The 14,203-nt window shown below is 42.6% G+C and overlaps 1 protein-coding gene across 3 annotated transcripts in view; it reads left to right on the top strand.

Annotated features, from left to right (window-relative positions):
• LOC117602260 (pseudouridylate synthase RPUSD2) overlaps positions 1 to 14,203 on the top strand; it is an 89,583-nt gene that overhangs the window by 10,192 nt on the left and 65,188 nt on the right. The window contains exon 1 of one of the 3 annotated variants that reach the window (XM_034320043.2): positions 10,811 to 11,374. The exons of the other annotated variants lie outside the window; for them this stretch is intronic. Coding sequence (XP_034175934.1) covers positions 11,225 to 11,374 — 150 coding nt within the window. The 5' untranslated portion in view covers positions 10,811 to 11,224. Of the gene's footprint in view, positions 1 to 10,810; positions 11,375 to 14,203 lie in introns of those variants that run through there. 3 annotated transcript variants of the gene reach the window in all.

Below are 14,203 nucleotides of genomic sequence, written 5' to 3'. Positions count from 1 at the left end.
GTTAACAGCCGATCGTTTCCGGTTCGTTATCGCGAAGGGAAATCGTGACGTGGACGACCAGCATATTCTGCGTGTACCGACCGATAAGACAGGATTTATTGTGCCAACGAGTACGGCTACGAACGATTGTTCACCGTTTAATATCGGGTACGATGAAACGCGGAGATGCGACGATAATTAACAGAGTCATGCCCACGCCACGTAAACCCAAACCACCAACGCTTTCCAATACTTTATTCGTCCGCGTGTAACGACAGCTTGGAACACGTGTGTCGTGAAATTGTTGCAACTGAAACTCCATTGTTTCGGTGAGCGTAATTAAAACTCGGACAACGTTTGAATGAGAACGCTCGAGTGGCACTAAATACGGTAATTTTGTTGTTGAACTGTTCGCTTTTATTTTTTACCCGTAGAGAAATTCAGTTGAACCGATTATGAATCGTTTGTTCGTTGTTTAAATTCCTGTTGATTTTTATTTTATTAAGCAATTTCGTTTTGACTATTTCTATTAGAATCTATTATCGAGAAGATAAATAGAAAAATGTGAAGTCTGTTGTTTCGAGTAAAACAACTCGACGTATTCCCAGAAGCGTTGCAAGTCGATCAAAACTTCTACGACTGCTTCGAATCGATTCCGACTCGCGCCACGGATTGAAATACCGATGTCGATTTCTCGATACTCTAGCATACAAAATACGGTTCACCGAAAGACACCCTTGGATATATACTCCCTTACGACAAGCCACCCCGTGATCGTGCGAAAGAGATCAAAAGAAGATTTTAATATCGTACCTGTGCCGTTTGATTCTGGTATCACCGGTACGGATAGGAAGAAATAAAAATCTGCAGAAATCGCTGGACCGCGACTTGTTCGGGCCACTTTCACCTCTGACGTGCTTTGGCAAGGCTGACTGGCTATAACACACGAAGAAGAGAAGAAAAAATAAACGAACCAGGAGGAAAACCGGTAGAAAATTTGATTCGTTTAAACTTTCCTTCTACAAAAGTTTCCTTCGCGAAGCTGATGCAATTCAAAAGCAGACGATCCCTCAAATTGTAGCAATATCGATGATATCTTCGAATGGAGAAACTCGAAATTGCTATATTCCAAGTGAGAACGAAGATGCTCATCGAACAGTCACGAATGAAAATATTGTGAGGAAAGAGTTTCAAGGATCACGATACATTACGTGATATTCGTTTCATCATTTTTGTATCATCGTAAAAAGAAAAGGAAAGAAATAAATTCGTAACAGGGAAAAATTCGTAGGAAGTTGAACTAAATACAGGTGTGTAAAAATGAATGTTGTTTTCTGAATATCCAAAATAACGTGTACCGAGTTACAATGGAATCAGCATCGCGCATTCGCAACGGTTGCAATTAATTCAATGCCGATGTCTTAATGCGAGCGGAGGAAAAATAATTGCCGCGTATTGTGCGCCCCTCGATACAGATTGTTTCGTGTGGTTTTATGTTATTGTTGGTTCGTTATGCTCGATCCTGGCTGGCTTTTGTTGCATTGGTGCACGCGTAGCCGGGGCTCCGGTGCATTTCAAAACGAAACCCAATTTTTAGTGAACGCGTACCGTGGCTTTTGAGCTACCGCCGTTTCGCTATTCAATACTTGCGTCGAACAGTGTTTTCCAGGGTGGTTTTTCTCTCATTCACCCCCTCGAGCGTTCGTTTTATCGTCCCCTTAATCTCTACGTAAAAGTTTCACTATTTTCTTTGTGTTCTATTTTGAAATAAAACAAAATAGGAACCCTGATGATAAAAGATAAAGATTATTTATTGGTTTCATTTAAACGATTCTATATCGAGTATCTAACGAAATTCGAACAATGTTAGAAGTTCAGGTAATTTACAATGAAAAGCTGATACTCGTTTCAGCGTTTGAATTTCATTCGAACGGGTTTCATGCTCGAAATAATTTACTGTTCTGCGTTGGAAGGTCGAACGAGTTGCTGTCGTGTAGAGCATTAAACGTATCGTTGTGGCCTTTGAGAGAACGGTAGGTCGTTTATGGTTTGTGCGCGCGTGAATTCTTCTGGCTGACCGTACGAAGCCCGGCTCGTAAACCGGCCGAGTTATTCCCTCGGATGCGAATGTTCCTCGACCTGGTAATTCAGCCAGGAAACGGGCACAACGATCATCCTATTTACTCGCGAATTGACCATTCGTGTACCATCTCGACTTTACTCGAAGCATATTGATTACGCAACGAATCCACTTGGAGTTCCATCCACTAGATTCCCTTGCCTTCTACCAGTTACCTGGAACATGGGTAAAAATAAATTCCATGAAATTTCATTAATTACAATGAATCGTCGTTGCACGCAACCCGCTAGGTACATAATGCGATATAATGCTTCAACGAGTATGTAACCGGAGAGAAAGGACACGGTGTTCGGTTGCAGCGTTCCTTTTTCCTTTATCTCCGTTGAGTAGACATTACTTTCACTTAATTAGTCAGCTGGTGGGCATCTATGGAGCACGTAACGTCATCTCGCCGTAACGATCCTTACATCAGACTCTTAATTGCGCAACGTTCGCCCGCAGCTGTTTCGAGTAACCTGCTCTCACTTTTTCTTGTTCCTGGTGACAAGAAGATGTTGGCCTTGACCTAGAAACTTGACGAGTCATTGATCATTAGTATCGCGGTTGCCCTTTCTGGCTGGCAGGGCAATATTTTCGGGTAGTACGCATTGTAACGTAAAGAAGGATGATGCGTTTGGTGTGTTCGCTTTGGTAGATCTAACTACATCACCTCCTGTTCCAGGGAAGAGTAAAGGTTCAAAGCGAATCGGTGTACACAGGCAAGGCAAGCGTTGAAGCTTGATTTATGCCACAGGTTCAGTCACCTTCGATCACGGCACGCCTAAATGTCATTCGATGCCTTGGAACGTGAACAGAGCGCGTGAAAGCTGGTGTGCAACGATCCCTTGAAAGACTATAACGTTTCTTAGCCACTAGCAGAATTGTACAGGAAACCTTTGAAAATCGCGTGTTCAATCCTTTACTTACCAGTGATCTAGTATAAAGGATATTTAATTGAAAATCGTTGCCTATCAAACCCTACGCTCTACATACACATCGTGTATTCGATGATCAACGTGATCTTCCACGTTCACCATCGCATTCGCTTTCATTCGTCATTGTTTCTCTCCTTCTTTGTCTCATTTTTGTCAGCTTGCCCACTCGTCGAGCCTTCCTTCTCTCTTTTCTTTTTCCAACTGACGATCGGCAAACAAACTAGACGTTGTTGTTAGACACATCATCCGCGTTTCTCTCATCGTTCACCATTCCCTCCTTTTTGTCATCCACTTGTCTGCTTGTCAACGTTCCTGCTCGCTCAACCGGCGCCCTCTTCTACTTGGCTCACTTTGTAAACTTTCAGAAGAATGTCGAGCATATTACAATTTATTAAATCGAAAACTTTGTTAACCAATGGCGCGATCAAGCGTGACGTTCGGTACGTTTGGAGAAGATTGAGGGGGTGGGAATCGAAAGCATCGCCCTCGGGGGTGACATTCGTGGAATTTCTTGTTGAAACTTTTTCACCAGTATCGATCGAACCTTAGTTAGTCTCTTTGACCCGTTCGTTTCGAGGGTCAGAACGTGTACGGTACACCTGGCGTGTCCGGTCAAGGAGCGAGTAAAAAGAGGGCCGGGTCTGTTCTCGCCTGGGCCAAGCCGAGGTTTGGCGATGATCCAAAGCGTAGTCGCTCGAGGAGGGTTCAGGTCTGGTGGCTTGAATTTCTGGTGATTTCGAGGGAGGTGGTGGCGGCGTTGTTGGGCGGAAGGTGAAAGAGGCGGAGGCGCTTGGGCGTCCCCAGGGGCAACAGGTACCCACACAACCACGCGACGGTTAAGCTTTTCTTTGCCGTTCAAGATACGCCCGGCCACGTGCTCGCGTTAAATATAACGTCTGCCCTCCTCGTTGTCTTCCTCTCTCATCCAACAGGAGCCAGAAAATCGAGCCACCCTTTCGGGCTGTATCGCGACCGAAACCGACGTGTTTCTACGTCGGATGTTAACTGCCACTAATTGGGATGTAATTGTGGAAAGCGAATTTCATTTGCAGGAATAGAATAGGATGGAAATATATATTCGTTTCACCCTTATGTCTTTACGCCTCGATCGCTTCAAAGGTTCCTCGATAATTCGATTTGATATAAAATTGGTCCGAGATAGAAATTGTTGAGAATTCAACGAATTCGACTGAGGAGAATCTTATGTAATTTTGATGGTATTTTATATTCGCGGTGTTACGCAATGTTTATCGAGATACGTTCAAGGTAACGGGATATCGAAATTTGAATATCGACGACCCTGATCGTGGACTAAAATTAGGCTTTCGTTTGGAAACCCTAGGAATCTTACTCGATAGTGTACTGTATTGATTTCGTCAATCGGATACGCACATCTGCCCCGCGGTAGACACGTGTGTATACACTGTTTGCTTGAAATGTTTCAATTTGAAGAAACGAGAAACCTGGTGTAGAGGAAATATCAATTTTACCCGACGGGCTTGGACGCGCGTAAAAATTCTGAGGCGAATGTAACAAGCGAGAATTATAAAAATTTAGAAAAATTTAATTATACATATAGACGAAGGACAGGCCGTTTGAATTTCGTAGTCGATTCGAAATTGAAACTTCTCGTTCGTATTTCCCAAAAGGTTTTCGCGTTCAGTGGAATTCGTTTGGAAAAATTCATTTACCGAGCTTCTCACATCCGTTCACGAAGAACATTCACCTGTCTGCCGAGATATTAGGGGAGTACAAGAGAGCTCGATTGGCGATGCATCTCGTTTCGTTCACGTCGACCAATCGCCAGTCGGATGAACGTTCCCGACGAGATTCGCCCACGGGATCCCCAGGAGTATCGACGGCACGAGGGTAGAAAACTTCTGGCCGAGTCGCTGGAACAGCGGACAGGCTCGTATTGAATTACCGGGACGACCTAGTTTCCGATCCCGGTAACTCGTGAATACGATTTTCACCTTGTCCTCTTCATTTTTCATGCAGTAAATCATGTATGACGAAGAACCTTCCGATTTATCACACCGATGGGTATCGATACACGGACCAGTGACAATGTTCTAGCGACGGGGTATCTAGGTTTTTAGGATATTTCTATTGACGGATCCTTGGCATCCGCAGACTTTCCAAGTCCCTATTTCGCTATTTTCGGAGCTCTAAGTTTCGAACCGTAGCATCACCGGTAGTATCTTCTGATATCTACAAGAAAGCCTAGTGCGCCGATAGGGAGAAATTTTCAATTTCGGTACCAATTTCTCCACTTGGTAATATAAAAATTGTGAATCTTGAGATCAAGAACCGAGAACTTAACAATATCTATCGTGCGTCGCCGACTCTCCGGATGGAGGGTTCGTGTAATAAATGGAATAGTGTTTCCTCGAAATCAGAGGATAAGAGGAAGGAAGAAAGAGGACGGTTATGCGAATAACTCGAAGCTGGCACGAACATACTTTGACTTTCTGTCCAAACCCATCCTCCTCGTGTCTCTTTGCCCAGTGTGTCCGGCTTTAACGTGCCACGGCCAATTTCTGCCCCGCCACATTTGTCTCCGTTGTCAATTGCAATGCTCCTTGGTCGCTTGCTCGCCTTTTGCCGAATGGAAGAGAAACGACACGGTACACATGAAAATATGACCAACGAAGAGAGAAAGAGATACGAGAAAAGCAAGCTAGCCGGATTCCGACGCGGTGGATAACTCGGTACGGTCAATGATCGCGGCTTGTTACCTCGAATAGAAGCTTCAAGAGTCGAGCAGGGAGAGAGAGATTCTTCGAGTGGGTGCTTGATAATAGCTGTTTTCGCGCGAACCATGACCGATCTTGGCGCACGTGTCCATATGGGGTGCTATGATCAATTATTGGGGCTACTGAAAATGATTCATCGTACGTTCGAAATAGATTTAACAATTGTAGAAACACGCGTAACATTTTTGAAACCCCTACTTACCGAAAGGAAAATGTAGGACGTCACGGAATCTCATAAGACGGTGTGAAAATCTTGAAACGGAACTCGCAAACCCAGAGGGGAAAATGCGGAGGACCACAAACGGGCATAACGATAGTGAGCTCGCAGCCAGTCTGTGGTTGGAAATTCAATGTTCTGCATTGCAGTATAAAGGGACACACTAGCAGGCCGTCTTATAACGCACAAGCTTAGCTCGCCACAGCCGTATTTCAGTCCGCGTGCAAGCGTCTACCATTTTTCATCGTTCGTTGCGGCTAGATTTCGCGAAATCCCGCAGCGGCGCATAATGATAGCCTTGCAGCGACAACGACGAATTTCACTGCTGAAAAATCAGACTTCTTTGCCACCTTACACCGTTTCCTACCTACACCTTGAACGGTCAAGTAAACCATTTCGCTCGTTACCGCGTTTTTTCTTTTTTTTTTTTCTTATTCCAACACCCTGTGAGAGTGAATAAACTTCTCAAGCTTCATATACGAGGCCATCAGTAACTATATAAAGCTACAATATTTCAGTTTGCGAAATAAATTTCCTCTCTTTTCGCAATATTTTCTTCGAAAATTCCATTTTTGTATTTTCCACGCCTATGCCATCCACGAAAGATGACGTTGACGCGATCTTCTATGTTTTTGCTGTTTCGCAAACTGGCAAAGTTTTATTAAAATCCAAGAAGGGACGGTGAAATTTTTCATAAGAACTTCCGAATCCTATATCAGATACGATGAATTATCCGCCGGTACAAGAAGCAATTTTATAAGGAATTTTCTAAATTGATCCTGTTTATTGTTATTCGAAATCTTCGAAGCGTTTCTGTAGTTTTTTCCCTTGATATAGAAAGCTTCGCCGTAAGTAGAAAATATTTAGGTTATAGAGGGTTAATGACTCGAGCGAGGAAGGGAGAAGATTCGAATGAAGGTAGGTCATGATAGCGTCGAAGCATCTGCTTGCACCAGGTCCGTGTTATTTTTACGTGAAAACATTTCTTTTTTTTTTTTTTTCCGAGATCTCCGAAACGACGGTGGTGGTGGAAGAAATTGTGTAAGCAAAGCGCGCGGGAAAACGAACAAGTGACAGATCAAAGAAACGACCTACCTGTCTTGCCCTCGTAAATTTTCTCGATAGCGGGACCCGTGATCGTCGTTTAAGCCTGAAAGTTTTGTAAACTCGCGCGAGGAGATGATTTTTACATATGTCTCGTCGTTAATTGAAACGCAACATCTGTCACGCTGGAATTATTTTTCTTTTTTACTCTTTCGCCGAGAATTGTTAACGCTGTCAAATCGGGTCGATTTGGTACTTAATATTTCTTGAAAAAAAAAATTTCCCACAATTTCTGACGATATATTTAACTGGAATTCGAGAGATCTGATTCTTGATCAAAATAAAAAGTATTTCAGCAAATTTTATTAAATCTCCGTTTCACCGAATTTCATTGAAATTACATGATAAATCAAAGTTGAATATTTTCATCTTTGATATATTTTTTGGAACAGGTTGAAACACCTGTTTCCGTGCTGTTTAAAACGACGCTTTTTACGCCGGTTACGTGAGGCGGGTTCGTTAGCAAGTGGCAACGTTTGGGACCCGTTTTGTATGCATGGAAACAGGGCTTAAGGGGTGACCGTAGCCCTTCGAGTTAGGGTCGGGTCTCCTTAATTTTGCATCGCAATTAAGTCCGGACGCGAAAAATCGTTCCTCTTAATGAACGCGGCGTTTCGTATCCCTTGTCGCGTTTAACCACGCATTATTAAACGGTATGCGTTTAATTTTGCAAGCGATTTCAACACTTTCGCTTGCGCGTCATTATTAACGTCACGGGAATTCATTGTCTGCCGGGTTGATTCCATCTGAAGGGTTCGTCGCGACGACAGTTTGCCTAGTTCGGTATAATTAGTGCGATCTAAGCGAAGCTTCGTCTTCGTTCACTGCCAATTGCCCGCCATATGAATGAATCGTTCGCAGACATTGTTACGGAGTTTCAACCGCGTTCATTCATCGTTCGTTCTGAGCGAGCTTAAGATTCCTCCGAGTCATTGCCAAAGTAGTTCGGCAGCTGTGTTCGGTTTCGGCGACTCGGCAACTCCATTTTTCGTTACTTTCGTACGAACCGGGTGGTAGTCGACGCGAAAGAAATATTCGTAATCTTTAGATGGATAATATCGAGCCGATTCGTTGATAACGATAGTTCGCGCAAAAGTTCAGAGGTCACGGGAAAGTTAAGGATGACCGACAACTGCGATCGATAAAACAGGGATCACGAAATTGTTGTTTGCGTAACCGGTGGAAAATCGTGGTTGCGTGTAAGCAACGACGCGTAAGCGACATTCCGTGTAGACGAGATTCGGCTTAAAAGAAAAAAAAAAACGAAGCTGCTTCATTATTTCAATTGAGAACCGTCTCGTAGAAAGGCTCGGTTGTTGCAACGTGTAATTGTGGTTACCTCGCGAAATGTCTATTGTTTCTTTGAACGTTTGCATCACTTCTGTTATTAGACTAACAAGGGAACACCGCGAACTCCGTGCTTACCTATTTCGATAAAATCCTCTTAGTTCGCAGAGTGATCCGAGACGAGAATGATTATGTGCGTCTTGCTCGATCGCTTTTTAAGGCTTTGAAAGCTAACTAATTTCTTGTCTCTTCTAATCAAGTCATTCGATTACCCGAAACTTTAGGCGCCAGTGGTTGACCGTCGCTTCGGTGAACGCGATAAACTTGCAAATGTCGGTTGATTCAGTGTTAAGGGTTAATTATATAAAGCAAGTAAAGAGAAGGGGACGCAAGCCAGTACGTGGTTACGTAAAGTCGTTCGAAATGGCACGTGGAAGTGAAACGTCGTCGGCTCCGTCGTCACTGGCTATGTTTACGTGTATCGCAAAAAGAGATTCCTGCCGGTGCATTCGTCGCGAACGTTGAAGCCACGATCGCGGATCATACCGGTGCCATTATACGTGACGGGTCTCGAGTGGCCGCTATAAATCGCTCGTTCAGCTATGCGCGTCGAATGACAAATCGTCGACAGGTGGCCTCGCAGGAATCGTGCTTTTTCGCTTTTAGCCCTCGATTGTCCATTGTTCTTCCTCGTTTCAGCGATACGAATCGATCCGCGTCCACTCTTGCACCGGGGATATTCGATCGAATTGATCGGCACCACCAAACGCGCTTCTCATCTGTGTTTGGAAAAATTTTCTAATTGCTAAGCAATTAAGATCTTTCGGGAAATTACTTTTTAAAGAGTTAACGATCCAGAAAGGAATGTTTGCGCGATGGCTGTACGTTACACGATCTGTGTTCGACTGAAAATCCTTACATCATTAATGGTTATACACTCGTTGATTTCCGCGCTCCGAGTTACAAAGTATTGTACTCAGTTTATTGTACATATTACACAATCAATAGCGTCTTATCGTCGAACGTATCGTTTGGTAAAAGTGAAAATAGAAATAGAGAGAGAGAGGAATTTATTCGCATAACATTGTTAGAAGAAACACCGGGTTGATCTTCCTGCATTTTATCGAAATTTCTCCAAATGTATCGACGAATTCAAGCCAAGCAAGTACGTAGGAAGATTAGAAAACCGTAGAATCCTCTCGGTTACCGTTTCCCTGCTCGAACAAGCCTCGCGATAATCAATCCCCGTGAACGCGATGGGTATCGTCGAAGGGCGGAAGCCCTCGCGTTTCGTACGGGCCCGCAAAGAAATCCTATCAGCCGAAAGAGACGGTGAAAATCGAATTTTTCATCGAAAACTTTTCAACAAGTTTCACGAAGTACATGCGAGATTCGACGTGGAAAGTTGGACTCGGTGAAACAGTCCACCGCGATTCCTCGCCAACTTGACGTTTATTTCTTGTTTTCCATAGAGATTTCTGTCGCAAATAAATTAGCCCTGCGACGATTTCACGAACTGTGCCTTCTAAACGAAATTTCCTTGGAAAGAATCGTTTATTGACGAGCAAATTCTAAATGATTGAACTTTCATCTTCGATTTACGAAATCCGATGCTCTTCAAACTTTAACGCGTCTTCATTATTATTTATTTTACGTAGAGAAGTCTATAAGCTCGTTGAAATTGCGCGATGCATATTTCACGATCACATTTTACCCTGGTTACTATGCGCACCGCGTGTACATTATACAGATATGCGACATTCGATTTTCGTCGATATTGTTCGGAGGATTTTTCATTGATGTCATTTCGAGCGAACTGCTTCGAGAAAACCGTCGATAATAAATATATGATTCGTTAAGGGAGATCCGTGTAATACGGGATCTCGTTTGATAGTCTACGAGTATTCTACCGACAGCGAAGTTAGATACAGTTATATCCCCCGGTGTATGGCGCAATTTTAGATCACCCGGTCCGACGGTAATTATATTTAATGAGAATGTAAATAATTCGCGAGGTATACCCATCGAATTTCTCGACGAGCCTATGATATTGCCGTATTAATCGACGCCGATTCTCGATCGTGAAAAACCGAAAATTTCTTCAAATTATTTTCCAATTATCCCGTAAATTAATTTTCTTAATAATAAATTTGAATTCTGGGAAAGTTTTTCAAGCCTCCGTAAATGATCGGTGATCGAAAGTGAAAATGTGTTAAATACAGAAGGTGGTCCATTTGTATGTAAATTATTTTAACGAGGGATGAAAAAGTGATACGATTGTAGGAAACGATTGCATGGGTCTCGGTGCAAATGGGGTGGTCGGTAAGGGTGGGGGTGTTCGCGTCTGGCGTCCTAGAAGCAGTTGGAGCAGGTGGGGGTAACCGCGGCCATGTGCTCGACCGTCGACGCTTGATCGGTGATCAGTCGTTGCCGCGCGCTCGTTCAGAGAAGATCCCCTACGTTCGTTCGTTTATCGTGCTACCCCTGAGTTTCGCGATCGAAACCTCTGATCGTTCGATTAAAAATCCCCTATGAGTTACCATGACGTCAGTGTGCGTTAAAAATTGCTCATCACGCGTGTGAACTGATTTAATTAAAGGGTGAAAAGAAAAAGATCAACGTCAACTTGTATTCACCACGGATCATGCCAACCTGATCCTCTTCTAAGAGATTTCATTCAGAAATTGATCGCCATAACGCACGACTAACTACGACGACGATTCCGAACGCGTTTCGTACAGTGGAATAGAATTCTCGTCTTCGTTAAACGCATCCTGGCGCGTTGTTCTCGCCGTACGGTGGAATCGTTCAGGATTGTGCCGCGATCATGCACCACACGGCACCCTGGTACCTACCCTGGGGCCTGAAGCTGGTGCCTGTGCCCATCCCGCCTGGACACCCTGCTTCTGGCATCCCAAATCCCGGGCTACACTTGCTCGCCCCGTTACCCGGCATCTATGCCCCTGAACCGAGAAAGGTAAGCCCTTTTCTACCTTTCACCCTCAACGTTATCGATCCGTCGAACGTTTCGTTACTGACGAGTCATTTTTGTAATAAATGATTCTTTGAGAGACGACAGCGACCATGGGTGCTAGATTTAATAATTGTACCTACAAGCGTTTGAAATTTTGATAAATCAAAATTATCATAACTTCCAGAATAATAACGATATTGACAATTAGAATAGTTACTTATTATACGATCTCAGTACTTAACAGATCGAATGCCAAATGGATTCACTGTATTTTAATTAATTGCTATTACACACGGTTATTTTCACTGGCATTCAGCGTGTAAGTTCCGTACGCCATCGTGTTTTATTCTATTTTCTGTCTCGTCAAACATGCACATCGTATAAAGCGATAAAGTACTCGTGAACGTTGGTATACATAGTTAGTGGAATCGTGCGTTAAAGGTCGATGCGTTTCTGTTCTTGACATTATCTTATGTTAATTATTCCTGTACATCGTTATAGCAGAAATGCAAATTACCGTCTTCGTCGTAGTCGTAGGAACAATATAGTCACTGGTATTAACAGGATCAAAATTCCACGTTTCGGTCACCGGTCTAAGCATATCTCTTTGTTTATCATACGGGAAGAATTCGAAGCGTTTGTACGGTTAGCATTTATCGTGCCCTAAGGTTAGAAAGTATCAACAGTTGCCGGAAAAGGTAGCTAAGAAGAGATTACGGTGATTGGACTCGCATTAGTCGAAACGACAACAACAATATCACTGTTGGGAATAATACAGCAGATTCTCCGCAGAAGGTCGTGTATTTTCGGAACTCGTTTCAGGTGCTTTCGCAATGGACTTCGATCGCAAATGACCGCGCGAAAATACTATGAATATTTAACGAGATTTCATTAGTTTTTTCACCCTTTCTTTATTACCGCCTCCGTAGCGAAGAGTCACTAGGTATCAGTACCCTTTTTTTTTTTCTTCTTTTTGTCCTCTCGTAGATGTCCAAATGAAGCTTCCCCATTGCACCCGGGGGTGAAGTTTTTGTCCGACGTGATTTCGCCGCGATTAAAATTCTGTCGTTTTTTCGTGCATCGCGGTGTCGCTTGTTCGGCTTCGTTAATATTAACGCGTCGGCCGGTGTACCCATGAATTTATGTCGAATAATTAAAAATTGGAGAAAGAAGGGTGGAAAATTACTTCGCTAATTCGAAGCTACGAGTCATTTTTTATAAGACATGTTATTAGAGGCATTTCTTTGAAACGTCGCGTGTTAATTTCCATTTCTCTTTATGAATTTCAACGATATTTTGTAATACGTGAAATCGTTTGCATTGCTGTTACATCTGTCTGTTGATTTTCTGGTGGTCGTGCTAAGTATTGTTCTTTAGCATCTTCCCAAGGATGCAGAGAACAAATACACTGTTGGAAATATTTATTGCATCACTGGAGTATTGAACACACGTTATCGCTTATACAAAGAAGGAAATTAAAAATATTTCTGTGCACGTCAATTAAACAGTGATACTATAAATATCAAGTTGACAAGAAAGTTTTTAATCGCTGTCCTTGTCACCTTATTTTGAATTATTAATATAGACTAATTAGAAAACGAGATATCAGACTACAAAAAAAGACACTGAGAGTTTCTTTTACTTTTGTACTTGAATTTATCAGGGTATAGATTCTGCATATGATTTTTGATAAATCAGTGTTAATCAAAGCTACAAGGAGTTAATATAGAATCGTTTGACCTTTCGATCGTAGCGCTTTCTAATTAGCATTTCTATATGAAGCATCCTACCTAGTATATGTACGTGATTCATCATGTCAAACTAAACTGACACGTGGTTTCGTTGTTTATTTAAACGGAACGGCGATCGAATCGTTTGCGGTTCTGCCATTTGTGGTCTAACCGTTCGCGGTCGCGGCTAAAATTCACCCTGTTAACAATTAACACTGCAACTACCAACGTTTGAATCTCTACCTTGTTTAATCATCGTCGATTTAACGAATATTTGAAAAAAAAAAGAATGATTTCAAAGAAAATTAACCCGAGAGAGTTAATAATTTCCAATGCTAGCAAAACGTAAACTATCACTGCGACGGATTTGACAGTTGCAGTATTAACGGATAGCCAAGTTTCCATCAAAGATACAGCCAATATACATTGTTTACGAGTTGGTAGATAAAATCGCCGCAACGAGTACGATGTTACGTGATTGTACAGAGGGTTAAATTCACGTTCGTTATTCTTCCTCGTTGGCCGAGGTGAAGTCTAAATAGTCGTCGAGGCGAATGCATCGAAAATAACCCGGAGAATGCTCATCGCGTGTATTGAGAGACGTAGCATGACAACTATTCACGTACCGTGAATACGTTGGTGAAGTCAGCAACCCGAACCATCGATATCCTAGCGATCCTTGGATTCGGATAAATCGATCCTTTTCCCCTAATCAATATTTTATCGCGTTTCGATTAATTAAATGCTCCGTTTCTATTGGTATCCATTGAAACGTCAACGATATTCGCGAAATTAATTTGAATCCTTTAAAATCGATACCGGGAGCTATCCCCTTTTTTCTTTTTTCAAAAGATGTTCAAGGATATATGGAAATGGGTAACCGGTTGACTGGAGGGGTAGAATTATGAAAGAAAATTTGAAACTTACTAAAAGCATTGCGATGAGATATTTTTTCTTTTTTTCTCTCCTTCGGTAAAAATTTCGCGTTTCACGAATTACGATGATGGTCGAAGGAAGGAACGGTTGCTAGCATGTAAAGTCTGACGAGTGAAAAGCGGCGAAACGACGGTAAAGTGCTGGTAGGATTATAGGTATGCAACCA

This window comes from Osmia lignaria, chromosome 13, assembly GCF_051020975.1.
Source record: "Osmia lignaria lignaria isolate PbOS001 chromosome 13, iyOsmLign1, whole genome shotgun sequence".
Classification (NCBI taxonomy): Eukaryota; Metazoa; Arthropoda; class Insecta; order Hymenoptera; family Megachilidae; genus Osmia; species Osmia lignaria.
This window is presented reverse-complemented; position numbering and strand designations above follow the sequence as displayed.